Source organism: Dreissena polymorpha, chromosome 11 (genome assembly GCF_020536995.1).
Source record: "Dreissena polymorpha isolate Duluth1 chromosome 11, UMN_Dpol_1.0, whole genome shotgun sequence".
NCBI classification, from domain to species: Eukaryota; Metazoa; Mollusca; class Bivalvia; order Myida; family Dreissenidae; genus Dreissena; species Dreissena polymorpha.
The window spans coordinates 77,648,816-77,673,209 of NC_068365.1; the positions used below are offsets into that span (position 1 = coordinate 77,648,816).

At 35.6% G+C, this 24,394-nt stretch overlaps 1 protein-coding gene across 12 annotated transcripts in view; it reads right to left on the reverse strand.

Annotated features, from left to right (window-relative positions):
- Positions 1-730: 730 nt before the first annotated feature.
- The window catches only part of LOC127851804 (protein PFC0760c-like), a 61,891-nt gene continuing 38,227 nt past the window's right edge, over positions 731-24,394 (reverse strand). For 10 of the 12 annotated variants that reach the window (XM_052385691.1, XM_052385692.1, XM_052385693.1 and 7 more), the window contains 9 exons: positions 20,755-20,868; positions 19,573-19,714; positions 17,840-18,010; positions 15,278-15,454; positions 14,656-14,758; positions 10,280-10,411; positions 9,746-9,832; positions 8,403-8,501; positions 731-3,705 (listed from right to left, as the gene is read on the reverse strand). In XM_052385691.1, coding sequence (XP_052241651.1) covers positions 3,480-3,705; positions 8,403-8,501; positions 9,746-9,832; positions 10,280-10,411; positions 14,656-14,758; positions 15,278-15,454; positions 17,840-18,010; positions 19,573-19,714; positions 20,755-20,868 — 1,251 coding nt within the window. In that variant the 3' untranslated portion in view covers positions 731-3,479. Of the gene's footprint in view, positions 3,706-6,896; positions 7,044-8,402; positions 8,502-8,633; positions 8,689-9,745; positions 9,833-10,279; positions 10,412-14,655; positions 14,759-15,277; positions 15,455-17,839; positions 18,011-19,572; positions 19,715-20,754; positions 20,869-24,394 lie in introns of those variants that run through there. The other 2 variants (XR_008035962.1, XM_052385684.1) reach the window with 2 other exon arrangements.

Below are 24,394 nucleotides of genomic sequence, written 5' to 3' on the forward strand. Positions count from 1 at the left end.
ATAGAAAAAGCAGTAAGCTGTATGTACAATTAAAAAAAGTTATTGCTATATGAGGAAAAGAGCAAACTTAATAGTTTAATAACGAAAAATATTAAACAAAAATTGTGGCTGAATATTTAGACAAAAAGATGTTCAATAAGTTCAGTTGTCCGAAAATTTTACAGACAAAAATAACAAGTGTACGAAAATTTAAGGACACTAAAATATTTTAATGACGATTGGATACGAGTATGAAATATGGATAACATCAATTGTTTCAACAATTAAGAGCATATGCTTGAAAATACCATGCCATATAGTTTAAATTATTTCAGATATGCTTCACTGTAAGCTGTTGGGTGAAACATTTGTCTGGCATATTTTCTTACTTTAATCCAGTTGTAAAAACGCATGATCACCCGATAAGTGCAACAAAGCAGAATTCTGGTGCAATAGCATCGTAAAATACACTGTCTGAAACTTTTGAGTTACCAATTCTGGAGCAAAACCTGTTAAGTCCCAATATTTAAAGTATCGAAAAATATTTATTTTGGCTAAAAACAGGGTCATCTCAAAATTTAGGGTGTCCAAAAACTTTTAGAAATAACAGTAATCAAAGTAATGTCATGCTTGAAATATACCATGTATAATTACTACAGATTTTGTTGCAACAATTTTTTAGGCGTCCACAAGTACCCCTCTTTTTTCATGAAACCTTCGGATGAAGCTATTCTTATAGAAAAGACTACACTGTATTTCCAATAAATTTATTCTGATATATATATGAAACCATAATTAAATATAAGCAATTATAACATGTTAAATTGTGAAAGTGTTTATTACAATTTCTCAATACCATATTAACAACAGCAACAAAAACAACATGTACCGTATATTCCCAAATAAACACCCATTAGACTCTTTATACTCAGTTGGCATTCAGGTCAGTTCTGAGGTGAGAGCTTGAAAATTTGGGGTAGGGGCGTTGACTTGGCAATATACGGTTATCGTGGAACTAGTAACACCACCATAACAATGACATAAAACTAACATTAACACAAGAATATGTAAAAACGTACAAGGGACATTACTGCTACATTAATAAATGCTGAAATGTGTTTACATTACTGAAGAGGTGATTTTGTGCTTGATTACAATTTATCACGAACACTTGACAGATTAAACAATGTATTACCTAATCTGCTTATTAAAAATGATGGTTAAGAAACAACATTAATTTGAATAAAGCAAAGAAAAAATAGGGTAAACTTTTTGTAATAAAACATACACTTAAAATTACAAAATCACACATAGACTATACAGCAGATAGTGAAATAACAAAACAATATGAATAAAATAACAAAAACAAAGACATTTAATGACAAATTCTTATAAGTATATACAATTTACTACATATAAAAACTTATTTTGACGATCCTGACAAAAACTGTTGTAACTGGATCAATATTTCTATAACTGATGCAATATGTTTGCACCAACCCTTAAAAGAATAAAGCCACAATTAGAAAACGGAGAGGCAAATGCAATAACAAAATACTGTACCATTATAATATTGCACATCATCCGAACACACAGCTTTCATTACTGGAAGAAAAAAGTTAGTTACCTTCCAACTCTATAAGTTGAAACTGCCATGTTTGCTCTTAACCCTTAACCACTTAGATACATATTTTGACGCATTGGTAGTCCCTTAGAAATTTACATTTAATTCAATACCTTTCTTACTAAATTCAAGTTTTAAAAGCATCATTTATAACCCTTAGATACTGATGAGCAGCAAACATCATGAAACCTGAACAGACTGAGTTACTCGCAGGCTGTTCTGGTTTTATGCTGGTTGCAAAAGCCATTTTCACTTTGCTTCTGAGTGGGAAAGGGTTAATATTTAAATTATAGGCCATTTCAGCATACCTTGTTTTGCTTTGATGATATATTCCAATGCCAAGCCTGATATACATTCACGTGAAAGTGTATTGTGCACCATGTATACAAAATTGAATACTTAGTTCATTGCCAATACATTTTCAATAAATATAGCACACAGTAATATCATTCTCAACGACAATTCATCAAGTCCCAGATGACTTCAGAATGGATATACATTAAGAGCAGTGTATCATTCCATTTATATTTAAAATACAAGGAAAAGTCTGTGCTGTAAAACTGAAAGCATTTTTGTTCATAAGTGTAAACGCTGCAAATGAAAGTACAGCATGCACATGAAGAATGGCAGAGAACAAATTGATACAAATTAAATAACAATAAGTCATAAGGTGAAGGACAATGTACAATGTTTATCAGCAAAATGATCTTCAAACATTACAATTTAGGCCAATTTCAAACAAGACCCTTTTTCAGAATTCAATGCATAAAATGTGTTTTCAACTTGATTGCAGATTTTTTTTCAAGAATGTCAACATTAATAATAAACATGATACCAAATTGATGTCAACCACAAATCCTGATTAACTTCATATCGAATAGTTCTATCTAGATAATAAATGCTTCCACAAATGCCAATCATATTAAATTAGCTTTTCCTTGCACTTGGACATCGCATGATTAGCTGCTAAACTATTTATAAAAAAAAAGACCTATACCTAATTTCCTCACAATACCATTTCTTTATGTTGGAGATGATAATGTACGCATGTCAAGGAATCAGCTATAAACGGGAGAGGATGTGTACATACTTTTGAAAAAGTCTTTAGCAAATGTAAGACAAAATTAATGTTTGCACCGTAACTTAGATAACAGACACAGTCTTGAACAAACTAGCTTAATGAAGTCAGCACAGGCTTAATGAAGTCAGCACAGGCTTAACGAAGTCAGCACAGGCTTAATGAAGTCAGCACAGGCTTAATGAAGTCAGCACGGGCTTAATGAAGTCAGCACAGGCTTATCTGGTTAAGAGGATAATTTCTTCACAAGAAAAATTCAGTTAAACCCCACTGCACATGCTAACATGGGACAATACTTTACGCAGATGCATAAAGCCATGCTTTCCCAAAGCACAGCTCATTTTAATGACGATGTGGTATGTGAAGCTCATTTTAATGACGATATTGTATGTGGTATGTGACAGCCTGTAACAGCGTATGAGACAATATAATTTCCTGCAACCCAAAACCAAATCAAATGCCATTTTCATGGTTATGGCAGTAATGATGTAAATATTTTTGCACATGTATTACAAAGTTTGAAGTATGCAAAGCTATCTCACTTATTGCTTCTGATAAACAAAAACTATTTTTAGGCAAACAACTGCCGACCTGACTTTTTGTTGCCATTGATGTCAATAATGATGTGGTAGGTATAAGACTCAGTCCCTTAACAGTCTAGCCTGCATAAACAAGAATTTAGTCTGGGGTGGAAATGATGATGTAGCAGGTGAGACAGTAAGCCTTCAAATTAAAGTCCATTTTCTTGTCAATGACACAAATATTGCAGAATGACAGTCTTCAAATGGCAAAATGGACTCATTTCTTGCGCTTGAAAAAGGAGAATAGTTTTTTCTTCACTGGTATTTCACTCTTTTTCTCTATGTCCTTTTTTAATTTCTCTCCTGTTTTCTCTTCTGGTTCTTTTTTCATCTTCTCTCCCATTTTTTCTTGCCCTTTTTCCAATTTTTCTTTGCTCTTTCCAATTTGCTCCTTTTCCCACTTCTCAAGATAATCTGGGTCTATCTGAAGCATTCGCTCTGTACTGAAACGACATTTACATACAAAAATGTACATGCATACATTGAATTCGTATTTAGGCCCACATGAATATAAATACCATTATGTTTCACATCTTCCTGTTTTAAATCATATCTACTTACAGGGAAAGTTTTTAACTATAATTATGCACATTTTGCGGCACATTATAATAATCATCAGCACATCAAAGTTTTAACTTCTACAGACAGAGCATCTAAACAGTGATAAATAGTGAGGTCTTGATGACAACTATTTCACACAGTAGTGTTATCAGATACCTACTATCAGACTTAAGTCAAGTGGCAAGATAAGACAATGAGCTGAATTATCATGTTAACCATCAAATACCTCATCTGCAAAAAATAACTTATAACATTAACACAGAAGAATCTCTATAAACATATTAACCACACTGTTGTTCTAATGAGATCAGATCAGTCCCGTTAGGTCATCTAGATATAACATTTAAAACTGAGGTAACAGACAGGGTAGGAGAAATATTGTTGCGCGTCGGCTGTGGTTCCGTATTATTGTCAGGAATATTTCAATATTACTAATGAGGTTTTATGCTTACTGATTAAAATGAGGAAAACAAGTCAGTTTCAAACTTCATTAACCTTTTATTCTCTAAACGTCAAAATTCATAAAAAGTATAATTTGACGAACACAACGTAAACATTAACAGTGCAACTTTCTTCAAGGTTTAAATTCATCACACAATACGATAACTTCTCAGAAATAAGTCATATGTTAAACAACTCTCTCACGCAAGTGTCCAACACTCATTCTAAACAAGAGTTTAAGTTTTAAAGAATGATAAACTATTAAAATATATTTACGAAGCAAGTCACTTAATTTGGTAGGTATTTAAGATTATGAACTTGTTGTTCTTTCTTCATGAATTCAGTATGATATAATTATTTAGTATTTCTTACAAGTTTTCTTAATGTTTTGAAATAGATGTATATGCCCTTGATGTTACGGCTTGACTGAATTGCTCAACAAAGTTTCTGGACCCTTATATACTCGAGCGACCCAAAAGGTTGGTCGATGACCAGTTTTTAAGGCCCGACCAAGAATTCTTGGTCGCCTGCCCCAAAATTATTGGCCATCGACCCAAAAAGTGGGTCAGTGACCAAAAAAGTTGGTCATCATGACATCGATTGACCATAAAAATGGTCAGGAATGCTCAAAATGACGTCACGCAAAAATACACAGCCATATTGGATTTTGAACAAAAATTTACGTAAAACAACCTATAGATGCTTAGAAAGATGGATACACCACTTTAAATAAGAATAATGCAGAGATTTCATCATATCTAAAAATAACCTGCTTCATGCCTAGTTGAGTCGCTGCCAAAAATAACTAAAATTTAACCACAATCCAAAGCGACAAGATGGCTGCAACTAGATCGGAAATGTGAGTGATCTGACAATAACATACGAAAAATGTACTAATGTATGCATATTAAAAGAGACATGCAGCGAAGATGTAAAGGTATAATCACTTAACATTATAAGAAGCTTACAATGTGCAAAAACTTAGACATCGTAACATGAATTTGAGGTTAAATACACAGAAAGCAACAACAACAGCGAAAGTGGAGTTTACATGAATGGTTGGAATGATTTTAAACGGCTATGTCTTTTGTTTGTATGCTGTTCTGTGAAATTAACAAGTTCACATGCAAATTCAATCATGGCTGCTTAAATATTCAATACATGAGTGGTACAGCAATGGGTAATTTAAGTTAAATTCATAATATAAACAAATGTTAGATACTTTAATGTTCCTATATGCAGGGCATATCAATATCATTATTGCTCTTTCATATCACAAAAAAGATTCAGATATATCATAATCATTATCATATCACTGTAAAGTACTAAATCATGTCACAGTAAAGTACTATCATATCACAGTCAATTTTCTAAATATAACACTGATACTATATCATATCACAGTCAAGTGTTTAAATATCAAACTGTGATAGAAGATTATATGACACTCAGTAGTCTAGGTAGCACTTTCAATGACCTTATGTGCTTTTACTATACATCATATCTCGCCAAGGGTCCAGATATATTATCTTGACCATCGTAAAAGCAGAACGTTAATAAACTCTTGTATGTTCAGTAAATTTTTTAAACCAGTTGAACTAGAGCTTTGTCACAGAGGTGACGAATACCCCCACATGCCGCATTGACACAGAGTATTTTGCATGAATACCCCCACATGCCGCATTGACACAGAATATTTTGCATGTTGCCTTCACAAAAAACAGCGAACGCCATGCTCAATGTTTGAAACGCACTAAGTCACCCTGTGACCTAGTTTTTGACCCAGCATGGCCCATGTTCGAACTTGGCCTAGACATCATCTAGATACAACTTCTGACCAAGTTTGGTGAAGCTCAGATGAAAACTACTTGAATTAGAGAGTGGACACCATGCTCAATGTTTAAAATGCACTAAGTGACCCCGTGACCTAGTTTTTGACCCGGCTTGACCCTATATATTCGAACTTGACCTAGATATCATCTAGATACAACATCTGACCAAGTTTGGTGAAGATCGGATAAAAACAACTTGAATTAGAGAGCAGACACTGAAATACGGACGGACCGACAAACAGACAGACAAGCTTACTCCTATATACCCCCCTAAACTTCGTTTGTGGGGGTATAATTATTAATTTTTAACACAAAATATTAAGTTGAAAGGATAGAAAGTGGTTTTCAAGTTGTTACTTACTTATGAGGGTTTATAGCAATTGTCAGCAGGTGTCAAGAAAGCACATTTATTTACCTACCACCAGTCAAATTGTGTTCACTTAACTCTTTCAGTGCTGGAACCGCATTTTGAAGGCCTTTGCAAACAGTTTGGATCCAGATGAGACGCCACAGAACGTGGCGTCTCATCAGGATCCAAACTGTTTGCTATTCTGATAGTATTCTTTGAAAAAAATAGAAGAAAACACTTATTTTACAAATTCAGCAGACAACATTTTAGCAGACGACAAATTTCCCAACATGCAAAGGGTTAAACCTACCACAAAGTGTATCACTGCAATACTTAAACCATATCATATCACAGTCCTGAATAGTTACGATATCTCGTCAATATACTTACCACAACAGTCAAAATGTTGCTTCTTTGAATCCACCAAAAAATATATCCCCATAATACATACCACATGATATCACAGTCAGGAAGGAGGGTCTAGATAGTGCATCTAAACCGTGCTGGCAGTCAGGAGGGGGGAGGGGAGGCGGGGGAGGTGGTATCACTGGAGGAAGACGACGATGAGGAACGCTGTTGCTGCAGCTTTGAATCGTACCTGGAAGGCAAAGGGAGTGCAGTGCTGTGCAATGCTAGAGTAGCGGGACTTGGTTTTTTATTTTATTGCAGTTATAGTTATGGCGCTTGGGTTGTGTGCAATGCTAAAATGTCAAGATTTGTAGGTGGATTTTTTTATACCAGATTATAGCGTAGTTACAGTTTTGAGTCGTACTTAAATTTAGTGCATTAATATTTAAAGGACTTGGATTCTGTGTAACAATTTAGTTATGGGATTAGGGGGACTTTTATTGCAAAGATGGTGTGCAAATATTTTATGACACATGAATTTTGTGCGCTTATATTTGAGACTTGGATTTTTTGCAGTTACAATCTTGATGGGTTTAGGATTTAGTGGAAGGCTTGAGGGCATTGTTGGGGTTTTAATTTAATAGATTGTGCAGTAATACAATCTGAATTTAGTGCCATAACACACATACGATCAGCCTGTATCTTAACAGAATATTGCATGGACTCCTTCTACCGCCTTGTTGTGAGTTAAATCCCTAATAATAAAGAGCAAAGAGTAACGGGACTTGAACTTCAAATTTGTTTGATTATTATAAAATTGAGTTACATGACTTAGTCTAAACCTGGGAACTGAAGCTATGGAACACACTAATTAAATATACAATAAATATTCAGGCAAATGTTTTATCAGCTCATTATTAAGCGATATAAAATAAACCAATATTGGCAGATTTGTTTATAATCACACCCTAAGTAGCCTGGGTGCCAATCTTCAGCCTTATCTGGATGCACTATTCCTTTCTTTATGATCATCTATATGTACACATTCAGGTCATACAACGGTAAATGCTTGAGCAAAATTCAAACATGTAATTTCATTCGACAATTAAGAAATATCCATCCACTATTAAAAAGTTTGGGTACTATATATTTCATCGTTGAAAAAAACAACAAAACAATGGGCTGTAATTCTGCAAAAATAGTTTCAACCATAATTCCTTTCATGATTGTCACATTAAGGCATTTCAAGTGTTAAAGTTTTTAGCAATTTCCACTCATTAGTTAAAGAGGAGTTTGAAAACGAAAGTTTTGGTCACTATATTATTTAGTGGATAAACCCACAAAGGATGATAATCATCAAAGCCCGAATTCCTTTCTTTACAGTCATCTACCAATTAAGGTAATTTAACTATGAAAGCTTGAGCGCAATCCACCAAGTAGTAAAGAGGAGTTTCAAAAAACCAAGCTTTGAAACACACATACAGAAAGACAAGTGCAAACAACTGGACTTATATATGAGTATTTATGGTACATAACATTTCATAATAAGATTACAATTTCGAAATGTGAGTAATTTTAAGGTTAAACTTGTGCAGAAATTTCAACTTACTGCTGCACAGGATCAGGAACGTAGATGTATTCCATGGGAACCACTTTGCCAAGCTCTTGTAGAGTCTTCACAAACCTCAGCTTGGAGCTGAACTTGGAGCTGAAATGAACTTGAATGAACTACTGGACATGACACTGAAATACTGTTGAGTATTCACAGACTATGGCTTGGTAGCTTGGAACTGACTTGGAGCTGAAATGAACTTGAATGAACTACTGGACATGAAAATGAAATACTGTTGAGTATTCACAGAATATGGCTTGGTAGCTTGGAACTGAACTTGGAGCTGAAATGAACTTGAATGAACTACTGGACATGACACTGAAATACTGTTGAGTCTTCACAGAATATGGCTTGATAGCTTGGAACTGAACTTGGAGCTAAAATGAACTTGAATGAACTACTGGACAAAAAACTGAAATACTGTTGAGTCTTCACAGACTATGGCTTGGTAGCTTGAAACTGAACTTGGAGCTGAAATGAACTTGAATGAACTACTGGACTCAAAACAAAAATACTGTTGAGTCTTCACAGACTATGGCTTGATAGGTTTGAACTGAACTTGGAGCTGAAATAAACTTGAATGAAATACTGGACACAAAACTGAATACTGTTGAGACTTTACAGCCTATGGCTTGATAGCTTGGAACTGAACTTGGAGCTGAAATGAACTTGAATGAACTACTGGGCACACAACTGAAATACTGTTTAGTATTCACAGACTATGGCTTGATAGCTTGGAACGGAACTTGGAGTTGAAATGAACTGGAATGAAATGCTGGACACAAAACTGAAAACTGTTGAGACTTCACAGCCTATGGCTTGATAGCTTGGAACTAAACTTGGAGCTGAAATGAACTTGAATGAACTACTGGGTTCACAACTGAAATACTGTTGAGTATTCACAGACTATGGCTTGATAGCCTGGAACTGAACGCGTGTCTGAAATTATGAAACATATCCTACAACAGTTTATATAATGAGCTATACCAACATGAAGAATCTGAGGAAATAATGCAAAACTCATCAAAATTTCAACTGAAAATATTTTGGTTTGTAAGAAAGTTCAGAGGAGTATATTTCAATCTCTTCATTTGCCACCATTATTACCAAGTACAGATTTTAAACATACACATCATCTACATAAATAAGCATAGAGCATGTTTTATTTTTTCGTTTATATCAATTGCTCTTGCATTTTCCTCAGTCTGTAGCAGGCTTGAGCCGTTTAAAATCAGCCAGGTCTCCTAAATCACATCACATCATTATTATGTAAATGTGGAATATGAGATCAGTCTTAGAAATATTGTTCATAACAATACATAGTATGAGACTGCCAATACCTTATGAAGGGTTTGGTCATCAATACCACAGTCTTCAGCCACAGTGTCGGGTGGACCATCAGCAGCGCCTTAAGGTTCTTGCGTAATCTGAACAAAGTAGACAGAATTTACTGGAAATGTAAAAGCCTCCGTCCAACATAAGGCCATACAAAATTGATCAGATGTTCATCTGATTTAGCACATCTAACATTAGTAATATAAAACAAACATGTTTATACTTTCTTATTATTCCTGGGTGGTCCATTTTACCATTCACACCCTTTTTTAAAAGTAGAGTTGTTTTTGTATTTATTTTGTTTAAGCATGTAACAACTGTGATATCCTATTGATTTTTTTGTTGAAGTGTTAAAAGTACAAAATGGCTGCATCTAATACGCTGAATGCATTTGGCAGAAATGTTCAACAAATATGTCCAAACATCTTGTATTAGTCTGTGACTTGTGCTTGCATTGAAAAAATGGAATCAAATATTCAAACTAGTCCCATAAGTGTGGCCAGCCTTTTTTGAAAAATTGTTATTGGGACTACGCCTACCTTCTGTCTATCATCTGGTAACAGCGTTTCAGCCAGCCAAAGCTCGGCATCTGTCCACGCGGTGTGGCCCCATGGAAGTACACAATCAAGTAGTCTTCAGCTACTAGCAGCTCTAGTGTGCTTATCACATATCTGGAAATCAAGACAATAAACAGGTTTTATGCCTGTCAGTAAAGTTGTGAAAAATTAAATGCAATACAATAAAATATTATAATTTATTTAAACAAGAGGGCCATGATGGCCCTGAATTGCTCACCTGACTAACCAAATACAATCCCAACCCAGATTTCATCAAGAAAAACATTCTGACCAAATTTCATAAAGATTAGCTGAAAACTGTGACTTCAATTGTCTACACAAGGTTTTTCTATTATTTGACCTAGTGACCTAGTTTTTGACCCCAGGTGACAAAAACAATCCCAACCCAGATTTCATTAAGATAAACATTCTGATCAAATTTTATAAAGATTGGATGAAAACTGTGACCTCTATTGTCTACACAAGGTTTTTCTATTATTTGACCTAGTGACCTAGTTTTTGACCCCAGATGACCCAAATACAATCCCAACCCAGATTTCATCAAGATAAACATTCCGACCAAATTTCATAAAGATTGGATGAAAACTGTGACCTCTATTGTCTATACAAGGTTTTTCTATTACTTGACCTAGTGACCTAGTTTTTGACCTAGTGACCTAGTTTTTGACCCCAGATGACCCAAATACAATCCCAACCCAGACTTCATCAAGATAAACATTCTGACCAAATTTCATAAAGATTGGATGAAAACTGTGACCTCTACTGTCTACACAAACAAATTGTTGATGGATTTCTATTATTTGACCTAGTGACCTAGTTTTTTACCTCAGATGACCCAAATACATTCCTAACCCAGATTTCATCAAGATAAACATTCTGACCAAATTTCATAAAGATTGGATGAAAACTGCGATCTCTATTTTCTACACAAGGTTTTTCTATTATTTGACCAAGTTTTTGACCTAGTGACCTAGTTTTTGACCCCAGATGACCCATATACAATCCCAACCCAGATTTTATCAAGATAAACATTCTGACCAAATTTCATAAAGATTGGATGAAAACTGTGACCTCTACTGTCTACACAAGGTTTTCTATTATTTGACCTAGTTTTTGACTTAGTGACCTAGTTTTTTACCCCAGTTGACCCAAATACAATCCCAACCCAGATTTCATCAAGATAAACATTCTGACCTAATTTCATAAAGATTTGATGAAAACTGTGACCTCTACTGTCTACACAAGGTTTTTTTCTATTATTTGACCTAGTTTTTGACCTAGTGACCTAGTTTTTGACCCCAGATGACCCAAATACAATCCCAACCCAGATTTCATCAAGAACCATTCTGACCAAATTTCATAAAGATTGGATGAAAACTGCGACATCTATTGTCTACACAAGGTTTTTCTATTATTTAACCTATTTTGTGACCTAGTTTTTGACCTAGTGATCTAGTTTTTGACCCCAGATGACCCAAATACAATCCCAACCCAGATTTCATGAAGATGAACATTCTGACCAAATTTCATAAAGATTGGATGAAAACTGTGACCTCTACTGTCTACACAAACAAATTATTGACGGACGAACGGACGCACACCCATACGGACGCCGGACATCACACGGTCACATAAGCTCACCATGTCACTTTGTGACAGGTGAGCTAAAAAAAAGACAAACTAGAGCTTTGTCACAGACGTGACGAATACCCCCACCGCCGCTTTGACACAGATTATTTTACGACTGCAATGATAAAACAACACATTACTCCAGTTAACTTGTTTAATGACCCGATTCCAATATATTTTGCCTCCCAATAAACATCACAAAAAATGTAATAGAATGCATAAAGTATTCACTAACAGATCTCTTTAATATATTATACGAGTAAAAAGTGGGATATAAAAGGCCGCAGCGTTACACAAAGAAAAAACAACCGGTGGTAACCACGAGCCCCGAAAGATCGGCTACTCACTCGTGGAAACCTGCTACTTTGAATCCTTTGTTGACGATCGGAACTAAAGCACAGGCAGTTTGCAAAAGGGGGAATGACGTAATATCACGTGGTACGGAAATGTGTAATTTCATTGTTTTAAGGAACTCAACCGAAGCATTCCATACATAACGTTACATCCGTAATTGTATCTATAGAAACCAGTAACAACATTTGTTTCCACGAAAATAAATATTATCAATTTATATTCAGAAATTAATAAGTCATATTTTGCATGTTGTCTTCACAAAAAACAGCGGACACCATGCTCAATGTTTAAAGCGCACTAAGTGACCCTGTGACCTAGTTTTTGACCTTCCATGACCCATCTTCGAACTTGGCCTAGCCATCATCTGGATACAACTTCTGACCAAGTTTGGTGAAGCTCGGATGAAAACTACTTGAATTCGAGAGCAGACACCATGCTCAATTTTGAAAAAAACGCACTAAGTGACCCTGTGACCTAGTTTTTGATCCGGGGCAAGGCCCATGTTCAAACTTGGCCTTAAGATCATCTGGATAAAACTTCTGACCAAGTTTGGTGAAGATCGGATGAAAACTTTTTCAATTCAATGAATTAGAGAGCGGACACCATTTTCAATGTTTAAAACGCACTAAGTGATCCCGTGACCTAGTTTTTGACCTGGCAAGGCCCGTGTTAGAATTTGGCTTTAAGATCATCTAGATAAAACTTCAGACCAAGTTTGGTGAAGATAAGAAGTAAACTACTTCAATAAGAGAGCGGACACCATTCTGAATGTTTAAAATGCACTAAGTGACCCCGTGACCTAGTTTTTAACCTGGTTCATGTTCGAACTTGGCCTTAAGATCATCTAGATAAAACTTTTGACCAAGTTTGGTGAAGAACGGATGAAAACTACTTGAATTAGAGAGCGGACACCATGCTGAATGTTAAAAAACGCACTTAGTGACCCCTCGACCTAGTTTTTGACCCTGCATGACCCATATTCAAACTTGACCTAGACATCATCTAGATACAACTTCTGACTAAGTTTGGTGAAGATCGGATGAAAACAACTTGAAATAGAGAGCGGACACTTAATACGGACTGACAGACGGACTGACCAACAGACAAGTTCACTCCTATATACCCCCCTAAACTTCGTTTGTGGGGGTATAATTATTGCTTGGAGAAAAACTATAAAACTTTTTTTAAACTCCAGTTATCCCTAGATACTTTTTTGTATATGGAATTGTTTCCCATGAATATTATCATATTTACAAAAGATTTTATGACAATTTAATTCTAATGACAATTAACAACCCATATAGATTAAAATAATGTTTTATTTTATATATATATACCTCTGGTAAAGTAGCGTAAATTCACTGAGTTATAAATTTCAACAATGAACTGTCATTTCCCCATCACCACTGGAATGCATACAATATACAACCTACCGTAATTACTCTATGTTTTCGGACACTTAAAAATAATTAAATTATTTCGTGTCCGAAAACTTAGATACGAAAAATATTCACAAAATACAGGTTTCTGAAAACTTGGACATGAAAATTGAAGTGTTCGAAAATAGTGTCAATTGTATCAACGACTACCAGTAATAGCACCCGCTTGTAAAATACCATGCCATATAGTATAAATTACAGTTATATATGTTTGCACTGCACATTAAATAATTTTAAATACATAATTTATTTGACAGAAAGTTACTACAAGGTTGTACTTTGACCAACTAGTTTAAAGATGAGTATGTGATGTACCGATACTCGCTAGTATGAACCAATAATTAACGCAATAAAAAAGCAAATCATGAATTCTTTGTTTGTTCATTTTCGATAGTTGTTGTCTAACACTTTCCATTGTTCGTAAAACTTGCAATAGGGTGCATCACAATTTGAAGCGATTAGTATTTGTCACAGTTATTTTACTGAGAAGGGGTAGTACCATTGCGGTAGATAATTGAACTGTTCATTGGCACTACCCTTGGTAATTGTCATAACGCTTATGCTATCAGGCGAAAACATTGTTTAATACTGGTTTACAAGGTTATTTACCCAATAACGCAAATGTAATGGTCCGTTGCCCTCAGGCATGCACCTGCCATGTTTTATGATGTTAATCTGGTAGTAAAACCCCATGATCGAAGTGTCATTAGATATCGAAAACAGGACCGAAATTTGGTAATAGCGCTGTAAAATATACTGTCCGAAAACTTAGAGACATTAATTATGGACGAAAACTCGTGTCCGAAAATTAAGAGTCACGAAAAATAATTATTTTTGCTAAAAAAGGGGTGTCCGAAAACATAGAGTAATTACGGTAACTGGTATACAGCTCCTGATTCAAGTTGTTTAACTTACAGGAAGAGATTGTCCATTACATACTGATAGTCACTGCGACTTCTGTCGGGCAGATAGCAACCACAGAACAGTATGATGGCATTGAGACCATCTCCATAATAACCTGAAATATTAACAAATAAGTAATCACTATAGCAACAACAGAACAGTATGATGACATTAAGACCATCTCCATAGTAACCTGAAACATTAACAAGTACTTCATCTCCATAGCAACTACAGAATTGTATGATGACATTAGGACCATCTCCATAGTTACATGAAACATAAACAAATAATCTATTTTTATAGCAACCAAAGAACAGTATGATGGCATGGAGACCAAGTCATACATGTAGTTATCTAAAACATTAACAAATAATTCATTGCATGAAACGAAACAATATTTGACCGATTTAGCTTTATTATATGTTAACAATATAAGAGAACACTAACACAAATATTTTTTACATCCCGAATGCCTCGATGTCTTGCTACTTATAGAATTTAGAAACTGAAAACTAGACGTGAATATGATTTCCTGTATTTGAGTGTTGATTACAATACATGTATTAGCTGGTGTAAGACTAACAATAGGTTAAATACAACTATAATTAAGTCATTCAAATACACCACTACTTACCTCCGTGGGAAAGCACTTTCTTATAGGGTTCAATGACCTTCATGTCCACTCTGAAGTCCTTTCCTGCTATTTCAACCTTCCTAAAGGTTGTGTTCTCGTATTTCTCCTGTTCGTCGTCATGACTCATGTATTCTACAAATTTCTTCTTTGTGTCAGTCGGGTCAATTGGAGTCTCATCTGAAACACACATACAAAATGTCCCTGTGTTTTTTTGTTTTACATTTCTGTCTTGTTCTGAGAAAATTGGGCGTAATGCATGTGCGTAAAGTGTCGTCCCAGAATAGCCTGTGCAGTCCGCACAGGCTAATCAGGGACGACACTTTCCACTTAAATGGTATTTTCCGTTTAAAGGAAGTCCCTTTTTACCGAAAATCTAGTTTAAGCGGAAAGTGTCGTCCCTGATTAGCCTGTGCGGACTGCACAGGCTAATCTGGGACGACACTCTACTCACATGCATTACGCCCAGTTTTCTCAGAACAAGACACATTTACTAAACACAGATGTGTTTCCTAGTTTACGAAACGTTTTACATTTCAAGGACTGTCATTTATATTATGTATTTAATTAATATTTTTATATATATAAAAAATGAACCGATATTACAGTTTAATGCTGACAACTCAATTGAAATGTTTTGTGTGTGTTTATTTAAATCTGGTGATCCCTTGTCCTAAACAAAATCAAGTAAACTAATTTTCATAAACATTTAACATATATTGTTCTTATCTTAATATTATTACAAGGCAAACATAAAGTTTGCAATAATTATTACTAGCGGATCAGTTTAAATGAAAATGTAATAATACAAATTGAATAGAAGGAAGAGGTTTCAACTACTCTACCAAGAGCACCCCATAACGGGTGCCAACGCTCGGCTGCATGTGCAGTTTTGACTAAATGAAAGATTGTCAGATTTTTTTCTATTTTAAGAGGTCACAGTGACCTTCACCTTTGAACTAGTGACCCAAAAATGGGTGTGGCGTGTAGAACTCATCAAGGTGCATCTACATATGAAGTTTCAAAGTTGTAAGTGGAAGCCGGACGGCGAGCTGGCTATGACAATACCTCGCATTTCTCCGAAAACAGCCGAGCTAACAAGACTATTGTCAAGCAATATATGACCCCTACCTGCTCCACCATTGTCAGAAATATATATATATATTTTACATATTTGTTGCCATAGCAACCAGAATTTTTGACGTAGGAACAAAATAAAATGATGTGCATAATGTGCTTATTGCCATCTATCCATGTTTCAAGTTTCGTGAAAAAATATTATGAACTTTTAAAGTTATCGCAGTATCCAGAAAAGTGTGACAGACTCACAGACTGACAGACACATAGAGCGCAAACCATAAGTCCCCTCTGGTGGAGCCGGTAGATGACAATAAAAGTAGCTATATTTTAATCTGGAGGGTTTGCTTTGATAAAGAAAAGAATGTTTTAAAGTTACATCAAATATTGTAAATATTATCACACAATTCCACCATTGCCATCACCATTAATCTAACCATACACCAAGTGTCAAAAGCCATTTTAAGCAGAAAATTACCACTAATGGAGCACCAAATAGAATCAAGCTATTCATCACAATTCATAACGTATTTATGGACCACCAACCACTGAGGGAAAATGTATGGCGGCAGGGCTTTTTGGCATCATTTTGGCAATATGACCAAATACCCACAGAATTGAGAACAATGTTAGGATCTATACAAGCTGTACGGACAGCTTGTGGCTGAACAGAAAACCACCTGTTTCATCCTTGTCTTTCGATTCATAGTGTAACAGCGGTCATCAAGAAGGAGCCCAGGTACTAGCACTTAAAATAAGTTTGTGTGTTGTTTCCCACATTTCTTTAGAAATATCAATGTTTATACTCCCTTTTTCAGTACCGATAACAAATTTGTAATTCAATATATTTTAGAACCTCCCCTAAAACATTCAGCTTGTGTCATTACATTCTAGCTATTTAATTAAAAATTCCCCACATGTATATTCTATTCACTAAAAACTCCCCAATTGTAATCATATACCTTTCACTTCTGATATAAAAGTACACTTCCCTTTAATCATATTAATTTTAAAATACCCCTATAAGCAAATTCTTTACCCCCCTCAATCGCTACCTCTTTTGTCTTAAACATATTTCTTCTTCCATATTATTCCCCTTGAATTCCAGCCTTAATGTACTAATACCTTTATCATTTTAAGTCCCTCTCTTCTATTTCACCTATTCCTTATCCCTCCCAAACCTAATAATTTCATATTGCCCTTATTCATTCTAATTCTCTTGAACATAAACCATTGTTTTTACTTTTATCGCAGACAAAAAACAAAACTTCATCACACATAAATTTCCTCACCCATAGGAATCTCTACCGTCTAAATCCATATGTATACTAAAAGCTCCACTCTTTGCCATCATATCACTTGCACATCACTTGCACACAAAAACATTCCCCCATTCTCCAAATAAAATCCGCAATAGAATTCCTACCCTTCAAGTCCCTTCTCCCACATAACTCCCCCCACCCTCACATCTAAATACAATGTCTGTACCCTCCCACTCTAAGCCCTCTCCTTCAAGGTCATCTGGTGTATCTAGGTCATCCGGGGTCGGCAGGTCATCAATCCCTTCTATGAGAGCGTCTGTGGAATCTGGGGAGAACATCCGCACAGGGCTGATCTTTTTCTTCTTTCTGGCTCCATTTGGAAGGCTGTCTGGTCGAGCTATATAATCCAGGAAACAAATTGCAAGCATCCTGACATAACGATTTTCTACACTGATGTAACTTATTTAACACCATTACCAATTAGTACACATTTTCATACACTGCCCAAAACCATATAACCCATACTGTGAAACCATTATTATTCCTCAGGCATTAATTATCGTCTATTATATCAGTGGACTGAGTGACGAATTTAAGATTCTAACGAATAATTATGTTCAATGTTTAAACAAAATTTAGACTTAATTACTGTAGGCATGAGACATTAAAATCCAATGTAATCCCCGCATTCATACTTTGTCAGTTTTGTAGTCCAGACAAATCCGGTATTGACACAAAGGGATGCACATTACACAGTGTACTTAACTGACATGTGGCATTGCTGTAAAAACGCGGATGCAGTTAATGTGTATCAAATGCGTTGACTTCTTTCAAGTAGAATAGTCATGATCAGCGCGTATTGTTAACAACTTTATAACCGATTGTGTGCTTGTGTTTTTCAAGGATGTTCACTAATTGGCAATTGGCTTTGCTGTTTCAAACACTCGTTAACGGTTATTGAGTCCTGCTAAACCTCTAATCATAACAATGATTTTGTCAATGGAATACAATAATAAGGGCCCAATACAATCACCTGATAACCAAAAGACTATTTAATTGGCATGTGACAAACAGGACGCGAAACCACAATTTATTGCAGACATGTATTACAAACAAATCCAATATTGACTGACACATTTTTTTTTTTAATTCGATATTGTTAAATTTAAGTGCTGGCGAAATAATCATTCTATTAGAAATGAGGAAATTTCGTTCTGACGAAAATAAATGGTTTAACAGTATATAAATTACCAATACAGTAATACAGTTGTTACAATATTTCATGGGTTTCTGAGCACACAAGATAATTATTACACAACATGCCCCACCTGGTGTATATGGTCAAGATATTGCTATCAAACAAAGCACCACATATATATTATATATCAGTGTCTAACATACATCAGTACCTACATGTTATATGTCTATTTATCACGCAAAAGGCCTCACTTGGACTAACATAGTCACTATCATGATCCAAATCTTAAAAGTCTCTCACAGAGACAAACTTTATATTCTTTCAAACTTTGTCAATGTTAACAAGTTTTTCAGGTCAGAAACATAGTACTACAAGGGCATACTACTATTTAGCTACAGTTTGATAAGCCAACAGCACAGCCTTTTGAAACCTCTAACCCACCATACAAAATATGTATGGGCCGTGCTTTGTGAAAAAGGGGTTTATTGCATGTGAGTAAAGTGCAGTCCACACAGGCCAATCAGGGAGGAAACTTTCCGCTTGTATGATATTGTTTGTTTCAAGAAAGTCTCTTCTTAGCAAAAATCAAGTTGAGGCGGAAAGTGTCATTCCTGATTAGCCTGTGTAAACTGCACAGACTAATATGGGAAAACACTTACTGCACATGCATTAAACCCCCTTTTCACAGAGCAAGGCTCGTATATGCTAAATAATACACCTACAACCTTTAAAAGTTAGTACACGAGTACACAATGTCATACCTGGCCTACCATACTCGCTATCAGATTCAGACTCTGAGTCGCTCTCTGATTCCATGGCTGCCTGGTGACCCATGCCGGGTATCGGGTCCTCATGCCATTCCTGTGTCTCATCCATAGCTTTTTCCTTCACCACAACCTTGTCCTGAAACATATATGTAGAATGTAAATTGATTATTTTGTAACTTTCTGTTTCCTGATGTTTTTGGTCTTCCTATCATAACTTAACTTACAAACGAACATACTTACAAGATGTGTTTGTGAAACACAATGTCCCCCTATATGACGTTTGACCTTGAAGGATGACCTTGACCTTGACCCTTCACCACTCAAAATGTGCAGCTCCTTGAGATACACACGCATTTCAAATATAAAATTGCTAGCTTCAATATTGCAGAAGTGACATTACATGAGCAATTTTGACCCATATATTTGACCTTGAAGGATGACCTTGACCTTTCACCGCTCAAAATGTGCAGCTCCATGAGATACACATGCATGTCAAATATCAAGTTGCTATCTTCAATATTGCAAAAGTATTCATACAATAAGCGATTTGGGCCACATATATTTGACCTCTGACCTTGAAGGATAACCTTGACCTTTCACCACTCAAAATGTGCAGCTCCATGAGATACACATGCATGCCAAATATCAAGTTGCTATCTTAAATATTGCAAAAGTTTTCATACAATAAGCGATTTGGGCCACATATATTTGACCTCTGACCTTGAAGGATGACCTTGACCTTTCACCACTCAAAATGTGCAGCTCCATGAGATACAAATGCATGCCAAATTTTGCTATCTTCAATATTGCAAAAGTATTCATAAAACGAGCAATTTTGGCCACATATATTTGACCTCTGACCTTGAAGGATGACCTTGACCTTTCACCACTCAAAATGTGCAGCTTCATGAGATACACATGCATGCCAAATATGAAGTTGCTATCTTCCATATAGCAAAAGTTATTACAAAATGTTAAAGTTGGCGCAAACCAACCAACCAACAGACCAACAGACCAACCAACAGACAGGGCAAAAACAATATGTCCCCCACTACTATAGTGGGGGACATAAAAAATGTACCACAGATCTAATCAAATCTACTCTACTTGAATTGCTTAACATATAAACAGCTACATACCATATTTCTGAATTTCAGTCCAAGGGAAGTTACTTACATTGTTAGCAGGCTGCGTAGTTACTTCCCCTGTCTTCTGTGGTACCAATGGTTTCTCTACAACATCAGCTTGGGTCTGATCAGCCGTTGGCAGGTCCTCATCCCCATCTATCGGCTGCAATTTATAAACAAATACAATTGTATGTGGCTGTTCAAGGATGGGAAGTTTTGAAGTGGGAAGTTAGCAACTTCATGGCTCTCAATTTTTCTAATCAGTGGTTTCCACAGGAATTTGTTCAGATGCCCCAGGTCGTTAGGGATGGTTAGGGAGGGCAGCCCCCTCTGTAAGTTTTTTATATAATTTATTTATGACGTTACTTGGTGCGTTATGACTCTTTAAACAAAAACACTATAAAGTCGTGATTGTCATCGTTTTTACTTTTGTTTTAACACTTTCAACCATAGATACGCATAATTCCGACTCAATAGATTCCATAATTCATCCGCATTAAACCAAACTCTATCAATTAATGCATACTTACTACTTTTCATGTCATTATTCATTACCCGATAATCCTGTATATTCAATTTTTAAAAGCAAATTCTGGTAAATATTGAGGTTAAAAGTGCTAAAAAAATTATTAACACCAACATTCCTCTTTTTTTCTTAAGTCAACAAATTAATGTTGGCATATGTGAATATTTAAAACTTTGATTAAATAACGTCCAATCTGGACTGGTTTTCCCACTGAACACGTTAATATCGACACTCGGCCTTTTGGCGGGCTTAAGTTGGGTAAAGAGATACATGTAATTGAAGGAGGATAGATAATTCAGCTAAGTCAATATTGCTTTGATCTTAAGAATGGCTAGTTGCAGTTACTAAAACAAGAAGGCCTGAAAGGCCCAAAGTCGCTCACCTGAGATTCAAAGGAACTGACCTGTTCTGTGCAGCCCAAGATGTCATTAGAACAAAATGTTCTTACCAACTTTCATGACTAGTGAACCCCCTGGCAGCCACGTTTTTCAACAGACCAGAACCATTTTCATACACATCCAAGATATCATTTAAACAAATATACTGAAAAGTTTTATGAAGATTCATAAGTCCATATAAGGAAAAATGCCCCGCCCACAGGTGGCCATGTTTTTCAAGCAAATGGAACTATTTTCACACTTGTCCAAGATATCATTGGGACAAATCTTCTGAAAAAGTTTCATGATGATGGTACAATAAATATGGCTTCAAGAGTGTTCACAGGGTTTTACTATAGCTACATGAATATAAGGAAAAATGCCACGCCCCATATTTTCCACCAACGGAAACCATTTTCGAACTGATCCAAGATATCATTGGGACAAATCGTCTGACCAAGTTTCATGATGATCGGACAATAAATGTGGCCTCTAGAGTGTTAATAAGGTTTTACTAAAGGAATATATAGCCATATTAGGAAAAATGCCCCGCCCCCTGGTGGCCATGTTTTTAAAGCAACCAAAACCATTTTCAAACTCATCCAAGATATCATTGGGACAAATCTTCTGACCAAGTTTCATGAAGATCGGAAAATAAATGTGGCCTCTAGAGTGTTAAAAAGGTTTTACTAAAACCATATAAGGAAAGATGCCCCGCCCCCTGGCAGCCATGTTTTTCAAGCAACCGGCATCATTTTTAAACTTGTCCAAGATATTATTGGGATGAATCTTCTGACAAAGTTTCATGAAGATCGAACAATAAATGTGGCCTCTAGAGTGTTAACAAGATTTTACTATAGCCATATATAGCCATATAGGGAAAAATGCCCCGCCCCTTGGCAGCCATGTTTTTCAAGCAAACGTAACCATTTTCGAACTCATCCAAGATATCATTGAGACCAATCTTCTGACCAAATTTAATGAAGATTGGACAATAAATGTGGCCTCTAGAGTGTTAACAAGGTTTTAACAAGGGAGTTAACTACTGGTTTTATAAAGTATGTACAGGTTATCTTTCTTTAACATTAGACTGTTCACATGTTTTCACTATACATATAGAGAAAACTGCCCCGTCCCCTGGTGGCCATGTTTTTTCACCGATCTGGACCATTTTCGAACTCGTCTGAGATATCAATGAAACCAATGTTTTGACCAAGTTTCATGATGATTGGGCAAACATTGTGACTTCTAGAGTGTTCACAAGGTTTCACTATAGCCATATAAGGAATACTGCAGTTCCCCGCCCCCTGGCGGCCATTTTTTCAATGGACCAGAACCATTTTTGAACTCAACCAACATATCATTTAGACAAACATTTTGACAAAATTACATGAAGATTGGGCATCAAATGTGACTTCTACAGTGTTCACAAGGTTTTTCTTTTTTTTGACCTAGTGACCTAGTTTTTGACCCAGCATGACCCAGTTTCGAACTCAGTCGAGGTATCAATAGGACAAATATTCGGACCAAGTTTCATGAAGATCGGACAATAAATGTGGCCTCTGGAGTGTTCACAAGGCAAAATGTTGTGCTCAGGTGAGCTAAAAATACACTTATTGGTAAATTTTAAACGCCCCGCAGACTTTGATTTTGAAATTCAAGCGCCCCGGCAATGGACCTCTAAATGGCCTGCAGAAAGCACTGCTCCTGTGATAGATAAAGTTCAAGGTAGACCAAATTATGTATTGGTCTAATCAATTAGGTTAATGATTAACAGTAATAACAGAACAGTTTTCTGACACTCTACATTTTCAGACAAAAATAATTTTATGATTTAAGCAACAACAAAAAATTTGTGACTTCAGACATACAGGTTTTTGTCCCTAATTACATTTTTGGACAGTCTATTTTACAATGGCATTTTACCAGAAATCTGCCCTGTTACGCTTATCTGGTGACACTTTGATTATGCATTTTTACAACTGGATTGAGGTCATAAAACCTGGCAGACATATGCCTTAAAGAGGTCTTTTCATGTTTTGGTAAATTGACAAAATAAAAAAAATTGTTTCAGATTCACAAATTTTCGTTGTAGTTATGATGTTTGTGAGGAAACAGTAATACTTAACATTTACCATGCTCTAAAATATCCATTATATGCATCTTTTGACGATTTTAAAACCTGAAAATTATAAAGCGTTGCAACCGAAACAATTAAATAATTTGGAAAGGTCTGTTGCTGTCGTTATATTTTGTGATACTACGAGGATTGCTTATATAAAGCATAACATACATCACTTATTGTATGAGCACGGATGGCTGAGTGGTCTAAGCGATAGAATTTTACTCCTGGGGTCAGTGGTTCGAGCCCAGTTGAGGGTTACTTCTTTAATTTTATTCTTGCTTTTTTTCCTGGAGCTGTTTAGATCAAATGTTTACATTTTATCAATTTAAAAAACTTTTATACATGCCAAAATCTGTGAAAAGGCCCCTTTAAGGCAATGGACTGTTACATGTGTATTATTGGTGAAATAACTATGTATACCGCTACAAGACAATGCTTTCATCCAACAGTTTTAAGTTATTTATACTACATTGCATATGGCATGGTAATTTACAAGCACGTGCTATTATTCGTTGAAATGATTGACGCATTACAGATTGCATACCTGTATCTGATCATCAATACAATATTTTTAGAGTGCTCTAAATTTTGTAACACACATATTGTCTCTTAAAATTCAGAAACCCGTATTTTTTTTTATTGTATCTAAATTTTCGAACAT